Source organism: Vigna umbellata, chromosome 10 (genome assembly GCF_029865625.1).
Source record: "Vigna umbellata cultivar VRB3 chromosome 10, Vumbellata_1.0, whole genome shotgun sequence".
Taxonomy (NCBI): Eukaryota; Viridiplantae; Streptophyta; class Magnoliopsida; order Fabales; family Fabaceae; genus Vigna; species Vigna umbellata.
The window spans coordinates 415,900-436,001 of NC_142174.1; the positions used below are offsets into that span (position 1 = coordinate 415,900).

Consider the following 20,102-nt stretch of genomic DNA (forward strand, 5'->3'; position numbering starts at 1 on the left):
TTCAAAAGTATGGGCACAAGCGAAGTTGTTATACACAAATGACACTCAACGCCTTTATGGTGTTTGTCAGGACCTATTAACTGTTATTGGTCCGCGCAATCATGGTCCCATGGCAGAATATTTGGGTAAAATTCATGCCCTTCTTCATGATTTTAATGATATATTACCTCCTGCTGAAGAACTGGAACAACGATCAAAGTTCTTCATGTTGTTGGCATTATACGAACTCTCTGATGATGTCTCTCATGTCCGTGATCAGATTTTGGGTTCTCCTGTCATACCCAACTTTACTTCTACTTGTTCTGCTCTTTTGCGTATACCGAACAAACCAGTCACTGAGACATCTCCTCATATTGATGATTCCTCAATATGGCTATCCAACGTGATGATCGAAGTCGGTCTCACAAGCCAAGTAAAGGACGTCCAAAATGTGACCACTGTGGCAAGTTAGGCCACAAAATTGATCGATGTTATGCGCTTCATGGGCGTCCTCCTTGACCTGTAGCAATGGCTAATTCTGTGTCTCCTCCGGCTCCAGCAAATGAGTCTAATCTGCCTATTGCCCTCCGTAAAGGTATACGCTCTACCCGTAACCCTTCCCCCCATTATACTGTTCTTAGTTACCACAAATTATCTCCATTTTTTTATACATGTCTCTCCTCCATTTCTTCTGTGTCAATTCCCAAGTCTGTGGGTGATGCCTTAACTCATCCTGGCTAGCGTCAAGCTATGCTGGATGAATTAAGTGCTTTACAGAAAAGTGGAACTTGGGAGCTTGTCCAATTACCATCTGGAAAGTATGTTGTTGGTTGCAGGTGGGTGCATGCTATTAAGGTTGGCCCTGATGGCACTATTGATCGTCTGAAAGCTTGACTGGTTGCCAAAGGCTACACACAGATTTTTGGTTTGGATTATGGTGATACTTTTTCTCCAGTGGCAAAAATGACCTTTGTTCGCCTATTCATTGCCATGGCCGCTCTTCGCCAATGGCCTCTTCACCAACTTGATGTCAAAAATGTTTTCCTTAATTAATGATGATTTGCATGAAGAAATTTATATGGAGCAACCGCCTGGCTTTGTTGCTCAGGGGGAGTCATCTGGATTGGTATGTCATCTTCGCAAATCCTTATATGACCTAAAACAGTCTCCCCGGGCCTGGTTTGGTAAATTCAGCTGTGTTGTTCAACAATTTGGTATGTCTCGCAGTGAAGCGGATCATTCAGTGTTCTATCGCCACTCAAGTGTTGGATGTATCTACTTAATAGTGTATGTCGATGATATTGTTCTCACAGGAAGCGACTATCTTGGCATCTCTCAGATGAAATAACACCTTTGTCATCATTTTCAAACCAAAGATCTTGGCAAACTCCGGTACTTTTTGGGTATTGAAGTAGCACAATCCAACACCGGTATTGTCATATCTCAGAGGAAGTATGCGTTAGACATCTTGGACGAAACAGGGTTAATGAACTCTAAATCTGTTGAGACACCTATGGATCCTAACATCAAACTCCTACCAAATCAGGGGGAGCCTTTCTCAGATCCTGAACGGTACAGAAAATTAGTTGGTAAATTAAACTATCTTACTGTTACACGTCCTGACATTTCCTTCGCAGTTAGCGTGGTGAGTCAATTCCTAAACTCCCCATGTGAAGACCATTGGGATGCAGTTGTTAGCATACTGAAGTATATTAAAGGATCACCTGAAAAAGGTTTGCTATATGGTCCTAACAATGATACAAAAATCGTTTGCTATTCAGATGCTGATTGGATTGGTTCCCCTTCTGATAGAAGGTCTACTTCTGGATATTGTGTATCTATTGATGGCAACCTGATATCTTGGAAAAGTAAGAAGCAAAGTGTTGTGGCAAGGTCCAGCGCAGAAGCAGAATATAGAGATATGGCATCAGCTACTTGCGAGCTTGTGTGGCTTAAACAATTACTTAGTGAATTGAAATTTGGAGATGTCACTCACATGACACTTATATGTGATAATCAAGCTGCTCTCCATATTAGCTCTAACCCTGTCTTCCATGAGAGAACCAAGCACATTGAAGTTGATTGTCATTTTATTCGAGAAAAAATCATATCCAGAGATATCAAGACTGAGTTTGTTAACTCAAGCAACCAGTTGACAGACATATTCACTAAGTCCTTACGAGGACCTAGAATTGATTATCTTTGTAACAAGCTTGGAACATATGATTTATATGCTCCAGCTTGAGGGGGAGTGTTAGATGTTAAGATGTGTGTTTCTGTTAATTGGACTCAGTCATTCTGTATTAAGGGCATTGGCCCATATCTTACATTATAAATAAACTACCCTATGTATATGCAAAAGACACAAGGGATATTTTCTCTCAATCTTCTCTATTTCTCACAAAATCATTTAGCATACTGTTCTGGAATAAACCTCTGCATCAGACACATGTTAATTTTGTTCCACACACAAAACCAATGTACTCGTACAACAGAACTTGCTTCGTTTTTGTTCCTTTTCAATGATCAGTTATACAAACCAGAGCAACAGATTATAAACTCAAGAATAAACAAAAGAAATCTATGGTAGAGAATGGTATCTATGTTCATGAACTTGACATTTACTAAATAAAATCAGACAAATGCACACAGTTTAAAAGAAAGAAAAGAATCGAGACTAATCATACAAATACTACTATGTTTCTAGAACCAAAAGTATATGCATATATATCAAAAGAATAATCATGATTATGTACCTCAAAACTCACTAGTGTAATAGTGATAGTTCAAAATTGCTTCTCATTCAAGAATCTTTGCTATCAGTTCCCTACGTGTGTACATTGTAAATAAAATCACAAGCGTCTAAGCATGAAGGAATATAAGCCATCATGCATAAGAAACGGAGAAGATTCCTTTAAAAAATAAAATAATAATTTCATATACTCCACGGTTTACCTTAAATATACTACCCTAAAAATAAATTATCCAAATCCATCTTTACTGCTGAAGAATCATGTCTGCTTTGTTTAAAACCGGATTCTCTTTAGAAGAATGAAAGCACCAGAAAATCAACTACTAACAACAGTTTTTAAGCTCCACCACATTAAAGATGAACTACTTGCTATGGTACTTCTTAAGCATAGAGGTTCTCCCACCTAATGGACTGGTTTTTTGGATTGGATTCTCATCCTGTGTTTGAGTCCTAACAATTAGTGTTTTTTATTGAGAATTGGGTCACAGAAAGGACTACCTCTTGGTTGAATTGAGGTGCAAACCAAATACTATAAATGAGTGAAGTCATCTCAAGGAGAAAAGAGGAACCACCAGGTCAGTGACAACAGAAGACAGTCGCCGTGGGCTTCGGGCTTAGAGGAGGTGACAATATTAGGAGTCTCATACTAAGTACGATGAAGTAGATGACTGAAACCATCTCAAGGAGAAAAGGGGCTACCACCAAATCAGTGTTGATAAGGTGAAGTTGTCATGGATGTCAGTCTTAAAGGAGGTTAAAATTGAGTAGAATAAGCTACTTGATGAGATACTTAAACTTAAGGTTCTCCCACCTAATGGACTAGTCTGTTAGGCTGGACTCTCCTCCTGTGCTTAAGACTTAATAGTAACTATCCAATTAGTAATACCAGAAGAATCAAATAGGAGTATGTATGACATGTTAGGTTTTTTTAGGGGAGAAACACAACAGGTTTGGCACCAATGAGAAGTAAGCAAGTCTATATAAGAGATCAAGACACTATCTTCAACCCAAAAGTTTAAGACAATAGGTTTATAAATCCCTTACCTATATATTGCCCGTATTATTCATTTTTATCGAATGTGAAACTTCAAACACACCTTAAATTCCTAACATGATATGACAAACAAAAAGTACAGAATGAAAATTACCAGGACAAAACAAAGCAGGCCAGTGCCACCTTCCAGTTGGAATCTGGGATTTGGGAACTTCTTCTGCAACAAACACACCCAGTTGCAACATTTATCATTATTTGAGATTGCATAAGAGCCAGAGCCGCAATTAAACCAAGACCCATGGCAGGACTTCGAGGATACGTGCACTGATTGGTAGAAACAAAATGAACTTGAGAAGCCTGCATAAGTTACACAACAATACTCATTATATCAACTTTTGCTTATAGTGAACATAAACACAGCAAAACTTACAAGGAAAAAAAAAAAAGGAATGCACGTTCCTTGAATACTGAACTGGTGTATTATCTACTCAAAACCTGTCAACATAAGAGTTTACATGAACGACATCATCGTTCCCTTTCCTTTCTCTCCCCTCCAAGGATTCAAAGAAAAAACCCCTTGCATGTATCTAAATTCATGTCCTTTCTACAGACCCTATCCGTCCCAAAATTCGTAGAAAGAAAAGGATAACGGACTAATCACCATACACAACAAGTAAAGGGGAAAAGCAAAATCTTCAAGACGAAAATGGAACCAAGGAAAACAAAAAGTACAATTTAAAAACAGCCAATCATAAACGCTTAAACAAGCGAAAATCGAAGATTTTGAGAAGACTCATGATAACCCATCAAAGCATGCCCTTAACAGTGGCAAGCACAAGCATTAGACCCAACAGACATTGAACTAAAAATAACGCAAAAGATTGATCCTTTCGTTGATGGGTATTCGAGAAAACATTAACAAAAGACACAAACCTTAATCCTTGTCGCTTCAGCAGCGAAGCTAGTTGCAGCCGCCAACAGTCCGAGGAAGCCAACGACGCAGCACACTATCAAAGCCTTTCTCTCCATTCTCTCTGCGAATGGAATTTGGTTGACAGAGATAGTGAAAGTGTCTCTTTCAGAGAGTGATGTTAATTAAGAGAAAACGAAAAGTTGGTAAGCAGCGATGAATGGAAGAGGACAAGAAGCGTGCACCAGGCGACAAGTTCAGAAGATCACGAAACTCAAAATTAAATATCCTCAAATTAAAATAAGATTTTCCAAAATAATTTTATATTTATTATTTATTGAAATTTTAAGATTTGTAGAATATTAGATGAAAGTAATTCAACAGAAAGGGTGAGATAATTAGTTTCGATTTTTCTAGAGAAAATTTAGGGGAAATCCTATTAACTTTTAGAAAAATTAACTAAATTGGGTAACTATTTTTAATAGATTTTAATTAGTTAAAACAAAAGTTATGTTTAGTTACGAAGTAGCAATGCTAAAAAAATTTGTTGATACTATGGTTGTTCATGAAAAATTAAAACCAAAGAAACTGAAAAAAGGTTAAAAAATCCCAACATTTAAATATTTATGTATATTTTATATTCTAAATAATTTTTTTAAGTCAATTGTTAACGTGAAGTTTCGAATTTGACTAAAAATCAACGCTAACTGAACTGAGAACTTTTAAATAACTTTTGTCATCTTCTCAGTTGCTTATTTATAATGATATTTCCATTTTGATCTTCATTTGTAAAATAAATTTTAATATTTTTTGTTTACAAAAAATACAAATTTTCAAGTTGATATGTCATTTGTGTCCTTAAAGATTATAGTGGATGATGAAGTATATTTAAATTAATATTGACATTAACTGTTAAACGGTGAGATTATATTATTGGAAATATTAGAACAAAATTCTAATTATAAATATCATTACTTTCAATATTTCATCATACATGATGTCAATATTTCATCATCAAGTCCGATGAAACAATGCTACTAAAATTAATTATCACTTGTATTATTTACTTTGGAATTTAATTTAAATATGATTATTGACCTTAAAGATATTATATTTTAATTAATATGATTCGAGATTGTTTTAAAATTTTAATACAAACTTTTGACGGAATTTTATTTGTTCATTGTTCACACCATAAGAAAAAACTTTTGCAACTTCCATATTATGAACTTGATAAATTTATTTAAGTACGATGCACTGAATATATTAAGATATATTTTACCATGACATAATATATACACAAATTAATACAAATAAATATTTAATAAGCTAAATATGAAATACTGCTATTTAAACATGAAATATATGCTAGATTGTGATTAACTGTACATTTTCATTATGATATTAACCTAACATTATAATTTTATTTAATATTATATCTCCTTTTTGCAATTATTACTTGCGTTTATAAATATTTTCATTTTTTGTAGAAGTAGATTTTTCATAATATTAATAATTGAAATTAAATTATGTTTATAGATATTAAAAATTGGGAGAAAAATAAAATTTGTTTTCATGTGTAGAACTTTTAAAAATAATCGTTATTTTGAACTATATTATTTTTAAACATGTTTTTTAGTTCAAAAAAATTAGCCGGAGTTAACTTACTACAAGCTTTTATGCACATTGTTTCTTACTATGCATTGGACTATGTGAACTTCCTTTCCTCCTAGCCCTTACATTGAATTAAATGTAATTTTTGTAAAAATTAAAATTAATCAATTTTTAAAAAATTTTAAACTAATTTAATCTTTTATATTTAAAATTGAGTAAATTTAATTTCTTAATCAAATTTTAATAAATTTATTTAAAATTTTAAACACTTTTTTCATTTAACATTAAATATATATATATATATATATATATATATATATATATATATATATATATATATATATATATATCTCAAATAAAATATACAACTCAAATCTTATTAAAACATTAAATAAATTTAACAAGTTTAGTTAAAAAAAACTAAATTCATACCATTTTAAAATTAAAGAACTAAATTAGTTTAAAAGTTAAAAAAAATCAATTTTCACTTGATATTGAAAAATCAAAAACATATTTAACATTATTTTTTTCCTACAAAATCATATTTTCGAATTATACATATGTAGATATTTGAAAATATAAATATAGATAATATAGTGTAAATATATTAAAGAAATAATACACTTCGAATTACACAACTCAAAATATAATATTTTTCTATAAATCGAAATATTTTAAAAGAATAATACAATTCGATCGAAATATAATATTTATTTTAATATATTTCGAATATTTTTTTAACGTATTTCGAAATTTCTAATCCCATTTTCCTATCATTATATGCATTATTGACAAGCCTTTTTCTCTTAATTCCATGCATTCTAAATTGACTCCCTTCGCATGGAGTAATGAAAACGGGTGAAAGGGAATCAAATTATAATCCGAGACAAGGATGCTCAACTCAAACGCCTGCATTTACTCTGAAGACATGCTGTGTTTAATATATAGACCATAACATTTGTAGCATCCAACCGAAAGGAAAACATAAGTCCATGATTGCATATGTAGGTTCCTTGGACACTTCCATCTTTAATGAATAACAAGAAGATTTTACCATAAAACTCAAATTTAATTATATAATACTTGGGTACACTGGTCCCTTAGATAGACCAAGGCGAACTTCCATCCCATGATGCATGTCGGATGGCCTGAAAGTCTCCGAGTCACGGGGGTCTGCAAATAACGTCAATGTCATTGAGAGACAGAAGTAAAGCAATAATACGTCGTATCCCAATGAATAAAAAAACAGCAATAGTTAAGATTGCATTACTTAATTATCATGGATACCAAATTCACGATCATAGCCTCAAATCATTAGAAATAACGTCGCTCAAAATATTAAGCCTAGTTCATACATCCCATGCATTTATCTTCAACTATAGCATTTAAATTACAATGCTCGTCAAATCTTAAACGAGTCAAATATGTTTTTCTATTTTGAAAAAATTGTGTTTCGTTCATAAACTAAGATATATATCTATTTCATTCATGTGCTATATAAAAATCATGTAAAACATTTTTTCCCACCATTGCATATTTCAACACCATTGAGTATTTAAATATATTTGACATCCTTGATCCCTGATTGAGGGTTCAAAACTGATCTAAGTCTAAATAAGTCGAAGATTCTCAAGATATATGAATCCACTTCGAAGATTTTAATATAGATTTCTCTTTATATCCTCAAACCATGCAAGTCTACCTTATAAACATCTCAAAACAAAAGGAATATAACTGCATGCATGTATCCCTCCTTATCATAACAAAAGCTTTGTTACAATCATCTCAAAACAAAATGGTATTTAATTGCATATAACACCCAACAAAAATTATCATTCAGTTATTCCTACAAACATAACAGTTCCAAAACAGTTGAGAATATTGTTTCAAGGTTTGGAGCGTAAGTTCTTCCGATTCTTATATAAAAAAGAAAAGATCCAAAACCCTGTTGTGGAGTTCATGTCAAGCACTGATAAAGCACAATTATAATATTTCATTTTAATTCAGAAAATGAAGCACAACAACCACAACTCTTAGAAATAACAATTACAAGATTTTGTGCTAATGAACCATAATTTCAATATATCATACAGGAAACACAACTTAATCTGAAATCAAATGTTTCAAAGCAGGCTAATAAACACGAAAAACAAAGACAGAGCTTATTACCATTTAGACAATCCTCAAAACCGAAGTGATCAATGCTTCCTGTAACAGTCTCCAAGCCCAGCATTGAAGATGGAATTGGTCCAGGAGGCCGCTGGAACCTACAAGGAACATTGGCACTCCATCAAATTCAAATGCATTTTTCCATTAATAAAAACATTTTTTATCCCAAATACAAGATCTATAACGAGTCAAGCTTCTGCCTACCTAACCATCCCTACGAACTATCAAAATGGTAAGGTGATATTAATTAATCACTAATCAAAATCTCATTCACATGTTCTTAGCTCCTTTCGTATTCATAGAGACACAAAAATTTTAGTGTACAATACAACTCCTTAACCAGCAACCAATGACACAAACAGGAACTCATGTAAAATTATCGCTGACGCTTTAAATTTTGAAACACACTAAGAAACTAAACCAAAATATGCAATAGATAAATCGAATCCAAATGCAGGTACCTAGACAATATTTGCCTGTCAAGCTCCTCCTTCAGTGGAAAAGCAGTTCCATACAAATTAACTTTACATTGCCTCTTCATCGCTTCTTCCATCCTCCTTGTCTGATAATCACAAACACACATACACACACACAAAAACGAACACTTAATAGAGAAGCGAAAAACCAAACACGTGAATATGCTAGAATCGATGAAAGTTTTCAGCTAAGCATTTTTTGTTTCGAAATGAAACCCTAATTAAAAAGGGGAAATAGGCAGCACGTGGAATTGGAAGAAGCGGTTCTATAGTGAAGTTGATGAAAACGGAAAAGGATTAAAAGGAGAAATTGCAGTGAAGAGAGATAAATAGGGTTGAGAGAAATTACGGATTGGAGAGACGATTGGAGAGGGTGAGAACCAACAATGTCGCTTTTGACTCCATCGAGTCCGAATCGAAACGAGTCGTTTTGGAGCCCTCCGATCTGGTGTGGGATGTACTTTGATGCAGATGCGTCTTCCATGTTCGTCTTCTTCGATCTTCGTTCTTCGTGTTCTTTTTTCTTCACCAAGAAAAGAATGAAGAAGCCACTGAGCAAAGGAACGGCTTTTATACAAAGGGATTTCTCAGTTGCCAAAAACTGGAGTATTTAGCAAGTTAGACTTATAAATTTATAATTTTCGTAATTTGAAAAAATAAAATTGAGGCTAAAATTGTTATTCTCATTCTATATTTTTGTTTTTCCAATTTTAATTTTTTATTTTAATTTTTTTATATCTGGCATATTTTATCAACATGCGATAAAATAATTAAAATAGAAAATTAAAAAAATAAACCTTTATACATTTTAGTGTAATACTAAAATTACAGATTTTTTATGTAAAATATCACTGATTTTATTTTTATAAATATAAACTATTTTATTAATTATTTAATTATTTAAATAAATAAATAAATAAATATTTTTTTATAAAATCAATTTGAGTTAATTGAAAATTAATTCATAGCTTTAAACTTTTTTTTATCAAAATATTAATGTCATATTTTAAAAACAACTCATAACCAATTTTTAGATTCTCACAATTTACGTATGTATTATATAGTTATCTTAAATTTTAAAAATTATTTAACTTGTTTATTTAGAATGTTTTCCGTAACAAATAATTTTTAAGTCAGGCTATTAAGTCAGGCTAGATAATTAGATAAAAAATAAATAAATTTAACCCAATTAAATTGTATGTATATTCTTGCGATTTGTAGTTTACACTATATTTTACATCTATGTATAATTTGATCTCAAAATATATATTTTACATATATGGCCTATAAAATCGTGAATTGAAGCACGATTTTTCGTCTTGGAATTTTGCTTTATCCATTAGTAATTTAATTTCAGTAATTTTATTATATATTTGTACCTATTTCCTACATTTCTCTTGCAGACTAGTTTTTTTCTCGTGTGTTCGGGTTTTAAACTTTGGGCTTGAATTGACTCAGTATATTCAACAGCAACCCATGAAAGGAAAATGTTATTTGTACCCCCTTTTTTTACTGCGTTTGCTTTCCTGGTGTTTTTTTTATGAAACTCTTGTTAATTACTAAATAATGTATATTATATATGAAAATCGTAAAAGTGAAGATACCTATTTTAAGGTGGAAAATATATTAAAGCCTCTCACTTTAGTAAATGTTGTTGTATTTGTCAACACTTTTACAAAGTCTAAATTTCTTTTGCGCAAATAGTTTGTGATTTTATCGAATACTTGTAATCTTAATGTAATAAAGTTTATAGCATAAATTTAATATATTGAAATTTTATTAACTAAATAACAAAATTGTTTTCTAGTTGCAGTATTGGTTTTAACAAACATAAGAGGGAAGATCATGTTTACATTATTATTTTTTATTTCTTTATTAACTCCGACGTTGAATATAAAGATTAAGTAAGATTTAAGATGTCTATAAATGGGAGAATTTTTAGTTTATTTCTTGATAAATTAAGATGTTTATTTCTTGATAAATTAAGTAAGATTTAAGATGTTTATTTCTTGATAAATTAACTTTACACATATTTAGTTGGAAAGCGATTTTATATCGTTATGTTAGTTGTATTTTTTGTTGTTATTTTTCATTTTGTTCTAGAGTCTCTTAAAAATATAAAGGAAATGTTTTGAAATAGGTTAAAAAAATAGAATTTAAGTGCTTTTATATTTTTAAAGAGTGAAATTAGTGTGTGAAAAAAATGTTTTTTAAATTAAAAAATAAATTTTATTATAAATATTACGATATTATACAGTCTAAAGTTACTCTTATTTTTTTAAATAATTCTTTTATGTTCTTTTAAAATAATTTTGCTTTATATTTTGTGTATTCAAGCTTGGTTTCAACCCTCATACACTATTATTATTATTTTCCTTTTTAATAATATTTTTCATGTAACAACAAGTGATTAATGTGTTTTAACATGGTAATCCAATTAAAATATCATAACACATAATTATACTTATCACAATTTTCATAAAAATAAATAGAGGCAAAATAAAACTTGGAAACAAACAACTAACTTGTCTTTTATAATTAATTTTTGGGTTAAATATGTTTTTAGTCCGTCGTTTTTGGTTTTCGTCCTTATACAATTCGGTCTTCATTTTTTTTGAAATTCTAGTTTTAGTCCTCAAAACTTTGGTTTTAGTCATCGAAAACTAACCTCGAAAACTACCACATTTTTAACGGTGTTAGTTTTCAAGGACTAAAACCAAAATTTTGAAAAGAATGAAGACCAAATTGTACCTTATTTTGAAAGAGGGACAAAAACTAGAAACGGTCAATAATTTAGGGACTAAAAACATATTTAACCCTTAATTTTTCTAACTATGTCTAGTTTACATTTTCTTAATCCATGAATAATAAATAGTCTGAAATTTGTCTTTCTTTCTTATTAGCATGGATGACAATGAATGCACATAGGAGTATATCAGTGTAGAGACACCAATTAAGACTTATATTAGTTACTAATAATTAATAATTAATAACACAAATTGGATTTGGATTTGAATTTGATTAGGGCAACCTAATTCTCTTTTGTTTTCCTTGATCATCGTGAATAAAGTTCCATTGATATAGATTCCGTCCAGGTTCATTCCTGGCTCTTGCTGGTCACATAAAAACACTCACCTTTTCGGTCTGCGTGTTTGTCCCACACTGCTTATTTTTAGAGAAGGATATTTACTTTCCACGCGCTTCATGCAGTGTATGCCGGCGAGTGCTTTACACTCACAGTGTTGTAACAAAAACTAAAAAAAAAGTATGCATGCGCGTGGCACACACCTCCCCTGAGCGAATATAGGAATCTTTGAAAGCGTTCTCGTGGTAGGCACGTGACCAGAGAAACAAAACCCACTTTCTCTTTCTCACCAGTTACACCACTGCCACTACCACCCAATCGCACTGCTTTGTTTTCACTCAACACTGCACAAAACCCTTATTCTTCATCATCTCAATCTTCTTCGTCGTCCTTATCTTCCAATTTTCCTGTTTTCTAGCTTCCTCCTTCTCCACCTCATGACGACGTCGTTCGGTGCAGCTACCACATCGGCGGCGCTGAAGGACGCCAAGCTTCAGATCCCAAACTTCCATGGCTTGAGGCCTGCCGCCGCCTCTTCTCTCCCGCGCAATGCTCTCCCGCTTCCTTCATCCACGCGTTCTCTCGTCATCACACGTGCCGTTTCTACGGTTTTTTCTCTCTTCTCTGTCCATTTCTTCACTTCAATTCATTTTCCATTTACTCTTTCTTTTGTCCTTTTAGTTATTATTAATATTTTCAATTCTCAATTTAAGCTTCTGTGTTCGATTTGTTTAATGTTGTTTTATAACGTGCGTGGTCGTTTTCAAAAGAATAAGGTGGATTACTCTGGAGTAATGTGGAATTCTAATCTCGTTATTTGTTGTGGTTGTGGTTTCTTTGTAGCCCGTGCAGCCTGAAACTACCACTGTAAAGCGCAGCAAAGTTGAAATATTCAAAGAACAAAGCAATTTCATAAGATATCCTCTGAATGAGGACATGTTGACGGATGCCCCTAATATAGGTGAGGCTGCCACTCAGTTGATCAAGTTTCATGGAAGCTATCAACAGTACAATAGAGAAGAGCGTGGTTCTCGGAGCTACTCTTTCATGATACGTACTAAGAACCCTTGTGGGAAGGTTTCAAACCAACTTTACTTGACCATGGACGATCTTGCTGACCAGTTTGGGATTGGGACGCTTCGGCTCACCACCAGACAAACTTTTCAGCTCCACGGTGTTCTTAAGAAGGATCTTAAAACAGTGATGGGTACCATTATTAGAAATATGGGTTCGACTCTTGGTGCGTGTGGTGACCTAAACAGGAATGTGCTTGCTCCTGCTGCGCCCCTCGTGAGAAAGGATTATCTTTTGGCTCAGGAGACTGCGGAAAACATTGCTGCGCTCCTGTCTCCCCAGTCTGGTTTCTACTATGATATTTGGGTAGACGGAGAAAAGATTTTGTCATCAGAACCGCCTGAAGTAGTTCAGGCACGGAATGACAATTCTCATGGGACAAATTTCCCAGATTCACCGGAGCCCATCTACGGTACTCAGTTCTTGCCAAGGAAATTCAAAATTGCTGTTACAGTACCAACTGATAACTCGGTGGACATTCTCACAAATGACATTGGTGTTGTTGTTGTCACCGATGAAGCAGGGGAGCCTCAAGGGTACAACATATATGTAAGATGGATGTGGATAACCGTTGAGGGATTTTTTTCTACCATTTTTCTGACTGGGATCTTTGAATTTTTCTTGCAGGTAGGTGGAGGAATGGGAAGAACTCATAGGGTAGAAACCACTTTTCCTCGCTTGGCCGAACCGTTAGGTTATGTACCAAAGGAGGATATTTTGTATGCAGTGAAGGCAATTGTTGTCACACAACGAGAAAATGGGAGACGAGATGACCGCAGGTATAGTAGAATGAAATATCTGATCAGCTCTTGGGGAATTGAAAAGTTTAGAAGCGTGGTTGAGCAGTATTATGGCAAGAAATTTGAACCTTTCCGTGTATTGCCAGAATGGGAATTTAAAAGTTATCTTGGCTGGCATGAACAGGTTGGTTCTCTAGATGATCGAATAAAAGCAATGTCTCTATGTTTGCTTGTGTGTCCATAGTATTTTTCATCGATGCATGCCATTCATAGTGATATAAATTTGCAATGATGAAAGTTGGATGATAGGATTCACATGTTTGATGTCTATTTGTTGATTTAACAGCTGAGATGGATCTTATACTTGCTTTATTGCCTTTGATGTGTGTACTTGTTTCAGTTCTGATATGCCTGAAAAAGTTTGATAAGCAAACATAGAAACCTAAAAAAATATATGTCACATTAGGTAAATGAAGATTAGTTTAAATTTTCATAATTTTGGTGCCTTGTAGATTTTACTTATAGATATGTGTGTGTGTGTGTGTGTCTGTTCTTGCTTTGTGACTGAGATATCCTTTGTATGTTGTTAAGCATTCTGTTGTTGGCTCATTCTTTGGTGTTATTGTCTTCTGCTAAAATAAAGTTCCATTTCCTTATGTTTTATGTATGGGCTCATTTGTTGGATTTCATCATCCAGGGTGATGGCAAATTATTTTATGGGCTTCATGTTGATAATGGTCGAATTGGTGGAAAGATGAAAAAGACATTGAGGGAGGTTATTGAGAAGTATAATTTGAATGTGAGAATCACTCCAAATCAGAACATCATCTTGACTGATGTTCGTTCTTCATGGAAGCGTCCAATTACAACAACTCTTGCTCAGGCTGGTCTGCTGGTGAGATGCTTACAGTTTAATCTTTACATTGTTTTCTGTATTAAACAGTGTTTGTTAATAAAGTATTTAATTGATTTGTCCCTGCTCACTTGACACTTGACATTGCTCAAAAGCCTTAAATTTTGAGTTTCATTTATAAATCATAATTTCTTGGCATTTTCCTTGTGTTTCATTGGGAAACGTGCATATCATTATTACAGATAACAATGGTAACTTTTAGGAGTTTGTAGATCTGATTAGCAGTCGCCCTTGTGATGGATTTTTTTTTTCGTGTACTAAAGTTCCAACACTCACTAGGGAAAGTTGTTAGTATTTATTTTCCTTTTTCAATGCCCTTCTGATTGATGCTTGACATGTATGATGAACTGGTGATTGAAATTTCCCTTATCGTATTTTGGTTAATTTCTTCCATAGTACACTTGCTTGGCATCATGCTCAATGTTATTCTGCTCTTCTATTTTCCTTCTCATTGCTTACTCTTTTTTAGTCTCATCTCTTTCTTTGTTTCTGAATTTATATTTTCAGTATTTTAAAATCTTCATTAATAAGACTATAATGACCTGTTTTTGCTTGTGAACAGCAACCTAGATTTGTAGATCCCCTCAACATAACAGCAATGGCATGCCCTGCTTTCCCATTATGTCCACTTGCAATTACTGAAGCTGAACGTGGGATACCTGACATTCTTAAGCGTATTCGGGCTGTTTTTGATAAGGTATCGCTTCAGATATATATGGCATTATTGATTTGATGGAAATCACTAATATATACTTAAACTCTTTGCTGTCTGCAATTCAGGTTGGTCTGAGGTATAGTGAGTCTGTAGTTGTAAGGATAACTGGATGCCCTAATGGCTGCGCTAGACCATACATGGCTGAACTTGGGCTAGTTGGTGATGGCCCAAATAGTTACCAGGTTTGCTGATCAGCAGTTCAACCCAATTACAATTGGTAGAAAAGTTCAGCAGAGTAACATGCTCACTTTTCTTTTCTCATGCAGATTTGGCTTGGAGGGAACAAGAAACAAACATCATTAGCTCGAAGTTTCATGGACAAGGTGAAGCTTCACGACCTCGAAAAAGTTTTGGAACCTTTACTTTATTATTGGAAGCAAAGACGTCAATCTAAAGAATCATTTGGTGACTTCACAAACAGAATGGTGAGTTTTGACGGTATATCTTTTTACATGTGATCTGTACTAACTCTTGCTTTAATCTTTAAAGTGATAGGTAAGTTTGGTCTAAGTTACTCCGTTTTCTGTTTCCAGGGATTTGATAAGCTTAAGGAACATGTTGAGAAATGGGAAGGTCCGGTGGTTGCACCATCACGCCACAATCTCAAGCTTTTTGCCGACAAGGAGACGTACGATGCAATGGATGAATTGGCAAAGCTTCAAAACAAAAGTGCTCATCAGTTGGCCATGGAAATTATCCGTAATTATGTTGCTTCTAACCAAAATGGAAAAGGTGAATGATTTCCGTTTACTTAGTCAGGAAATGTATGAGAGATGTTCCTTCGTGGTTTACAGAAATGGTGGATGGGCAACTCAACACAACTCTCTGTTGTTACTGTGTGGTAACTCTGGGGATAGACTAAACTAATGTTTGGGTTATTAATATTTTTTATCCGAAACCGCTTTGGCAAGAATCTTTCGGTTCATCATTTTCTTCCAGTTTCTGAACACAAAATAAGCCTTCCTATCATTTCTGTATCAAATTTTGGCTGTTAGACAGCTGGGTTTTTTCTCCGCAGTAATGTTGTTAGGTAAGGTCTTGTTGGCTTTTTGTTCTTGCTCAAATAAAGTTCATTGATCAGGATTGTAAATTGCAATCATGTTGTCAGTGACTAATTACAGAACATGGTGTGGGAACCGTATATGTATGTGTTCATCTCTTCAGTTGGTTATTGTTATTTTTATCGGCAATCTATTGATTAGAGTGTAAAGCTGACATGGTTTTGAGCATGAGAGAGTTGCGGCAAAAGCACCAAAATGGTACAAGTTTTAAAAAAGTTACATAGATAAGTCGTGTTTGGTAGTCTTTACTGTGAAGTTGTACTTATTAAAGTGAAGTTAATCTGATAGTACTTCTTCGTAAAGGGAAACTGATGTAATTGTTGATCAATCGAGTAAAAAACTCGTTATAGCAGAAAAAGAGTAAAAATGCTATATGTTCTTATAATTATATTATAGATTTAAAAATAACCAAACATTTATAATATTTAATCATTAAGGAAAACACCATCACATGATTGCTTAAACAAGTTTTTTAGTTTTAAATTTGATTAAGAAGGTTTTAACTAACTTGAAATAACTTTCAAACAGATGAATTTTGGAGACATCACAAAGACGTATATACAAAGCTATTTTTTGAATTGTAGAAAGAGTATATGAAGTTTGATTATGAAGAGAGAGGAAAACATAAAGGACAAGAAAGTGCTTTTGGTGGCATTGAATAATCTCTTAATTAGCATTGATTATGAGCATAATGCATAAAATAAGCATTTGACTTGTCTGGGATACTTCCATTACCAACATGTCAGAGCAACAAGGCAAATCTGCAGTAATGCTAAAATTCTTTAATTTCAAAAGCTGCTATAAACAAATAAATCAACTTTCATATTGCAAATTCAAGTTTTATTATAAACAATTTCTCATCTCACAACTTGCATCAGATAAAGACAAAGTTATAAATAATAGTACAATTTGCAACGGTAAAATCATGAAAATCTTCGAAAGGAATTGATTAATAAAACGTAGACTCTGCTTTTTATTCCATAATTTCTTTGTTCCGTTTTCCACCCACAAAATTAAAAATTGAAAAACATGTCTACACAGCTTTGACAGAATTGAATTTTTTAATTATTTTTTTAAAGAAACGTTGACAGCACTGATGATGAAATAAATAAACTTGGTTTTAACGCACTATCGATTTGAATTGCTGATATTTCAAATTCCAATGCTCCCACTATATTTAAAAAACGAATGTTCCAGTTTTATACAGCTTAATTCAATTTCAACCAGTGCTTCCTGTCTTCATAAAGTTTAAATTCAATTTTGACTTATTCCATCAAATGCTTTGAACTTTTATTTTATTGTCCTGAAATTTATTGCTCACGAGTTAATGTTATTAGTTTACTAAGTGAGTTCAAACAAAAGGTTAATTACAAAATACAAAGTTAATTAATATATTAAAAAATTTGTATGCATAAATGTAACTACTCGTATGAGCCGGTCACCGAGACGAATTATCGATTTTACGATACAAACACAAAAACATATGAGTCCAACTATATAAGAGATTGATATCACTTGATATCTAAAACCTTAAGGTGACGGGTTAATGAGTCTTTACACCTTTGTGTAATAATTTACTCTCTCATTTTTATCTAATGTGAAACTTGCAGTCACACTTAAATTCCTAACTGAAAATAAAAACTTGTAAATTTTATATTCAATATAATTCATCATTTATCATATAAAAAAATAATTAATGTTTTTGGATAAAAATGACGAAATTTACGTTTAGTTTCTGTATAAATACTTATTATAATCAAAGTTTAATACAGAAAATAAAACAAAATCATATCATAGTTTAGAGACATCCATAATTAACTAAAATAAAACCCAAGCAAAAGTGGATGAGTGACTTCATGGATCCAAGGTGTGCTCTGAAATTTAGAAGGGTGAAGTAAGATCCGTGAGTGGTGAAGACAAAAAGAGAGGAAATGATTTCGATACAAGTTTCATGGTTTCTTACATCTACTAGCACTTCATTATCAAATTTCACCAAACTTTGTGAGTTTTTGTTTGTTTGAGAGTGATGACCAATCAATCGAAACGAGAAGCCCAAGAGAATCTGAGTACCTATAGTGCATGAGACAGACACAAAAACAAAACACCACACAAAGGATAACCTTATACAATTTTCTTTTATGTCTTTGGTTCTAATTCATTTAACTTTATCTAACTTTTCAAATATCATCTCACTTCACAGTTTAAACTTAAGTGAACATTGTACTTGTTAACTTATTCTAATGCCTCTTTGATTTTAACTTCAAGCGTAGATTAAGTAAGAAAAAATTAATTTTTATTAATATAAAGATTTATTATTTAATAGTTGAACTTAAGTAGAAAATATTGATTTGGCTATGATACTATGTGAAAAAGTGAACTTAAACCCAACTTAACTCCATAAAATTAAGTTTGTATCCATATATATATTCCAAATTGAAAAATGTTGGACTTTTTACATATACAATAACATATATTTGCATAGATAAGATGATTAAAAAAATATAATTTTTATTTAAAAAATTAAAGAATAAAGAATTAATGTAAAAAATTTGTATTTATTAATATATTATTTCTCTAATAGAAATGATCCAACCCAACCATGCAAAAAAAGAAATTAAAAAAAAACGAAAAGAAAAAAACAAAAAGGAGAAGGTGCCAATTAACTATGTCCAAACGAATAAGATATAAAACTGTGCTGACAGCGTGATGCCATTAATAGCAACTATTCACTCTCTCTCTCTCTCTCTCTCTCTCTCTCTCTCTCTCTCTCTCTCTCTCTCTCTCTCTCTTCTTATCGAATGTTTTCAAAATATTAAAAAATATTTCATATATTCAATAAACAAAATATTTATATTCAATAAATCGTTTTAAATTCTTACCATAGACTTTAATCGGTAAGTTTCTATCTCGTGATGTTATTTATTAATATACTTCTTTTATCACATTTGTAGTAGAATATTTATTAACCTTTTAACTCCATTTTTTATTTTGAATGTAAACATAAACATGTCATAAAATATCAGTGATATTTACAATTAAATATTTTCATATTTATTAAGAATAGTCGTTAAATATATTTATTCAAAGTAAGATATTTTGTATTTCTACCACATATATCTCTTATACAAAAAATTATATATTAATCGATAAATTATAAATACATAAATTAATCACAACCCAATTATAGTTAATTACTTTCTAAATAACGATTATCAATAATTTTGATTTAAAATGATTTAAAATGATATTTGTCTGATCATATATATATATATATATATATATATATATATATATATATATATATATATATATATATATATATATATATATATATATATATATATATATATATATATATATATATATATATAATATGTTCAATGTAACGTCCCGACAACTTATAGGGAATATCAACTGTCTCCACAGATCACCACGAGGCTTAAATTGCTCCAGGCCAAGCAGGCTTAACCATGAAGTTCTTATGGGTCAGACTATCGAAAAGCAAATACATTTAGGTGATATGAGTAGCCAAATCAATCTTTTTAAGTTATCCTTCAACTGTATAGTCGCATACTTATACAGTCTCTAGATCCCTCTCATTCCGGTGTATGTTGGATTCG

At 32.3% G+C, this 20,102-nt stretch overlaps 3 protein-coding genes across 3 annotated transcripts; 1 reads left to right on the forward strand and 2 right to left on the reverse strand.

Annotated features, from left to right (window-relative positions):
* Positions 1-3,859: 3,859 nt before the first annotated feature.
* LOC148191572 (protein VASCULATURE COMPLEXITY AND CONNECTIVITY-like) lies at positions 3,860-4,889 on the reverse strand. The gene is made up of 2 exons (XM_088100299.1): positions 4,659-4,889; positions 3,860-4,082 (listed from the first exon to the last, which is right to left on the reverse strand). Exons 1-2 carry the CDS (start codon positions 4,752-4,754, stop codon positions 3,876-3,878), a joined length of 303 nt encoding a protein of 100 aa, XP_087956425.1. The 5' UTR covers positions 4,755-4,889; the 3' UTR covers positions 3,860-3,875.
* A 2,253-nt stretch (positions 4,890-7,142) lies between these two features.
* LOC124837652 (cyclin-B1-2-like) lies at positions 7,143-9,484 on the reverse strand. Its single transcript, XM_047313076.2, has 4 exons — positions 9,244-9,484; positions 8,880-8,980; positions 8,419-8,516; positions 7,143-7,422 (listed from the first exon to the last, which is right to left on the reverse strand). The coding sequence occupies exons 1-4, from the start codon at positions 9,376-9,378 to the stop codon at positions 7,322-7,324; spliced, it is 435 nt and encodes a 144-aa protein (XP_047169032.1). The 5' UTR covers positions 9,379-9,484; the 3' UTR covers positions 7,143-7,321.
* A 2,788-nt stretch (positions 9,485-12,272) lies between these two features.
* On the forward strand, positions 12,273-16,611 carry LOC124837639 (sulfite reductase [ferredoxin], chloroplastic). Its single transcript, XM_047313066.2, has 8 exons — positions 12,273-12,587; positions 12,823-13,602; positions 13,681-13,977; positions 14,491-14,688; positions 15,269-15,403; positions 15,487-15,603; positions 15,688-15,846; positions 15,955-16,611. Exons 1-8 carry the CDS (start codon positions 12,417-12,419, stop codon positions 16,159-16,161), a joined length of 2,064 nt encoding a protein of 687 aa, XP_047169022.1. The 5' UTR covers positions 12,273-12,416; the 3' UTR covers positions 16,162-16,611.
* The last annotated feature ends 3,491 nt before the right edge of the window (positions 16,612-20,102 follow it).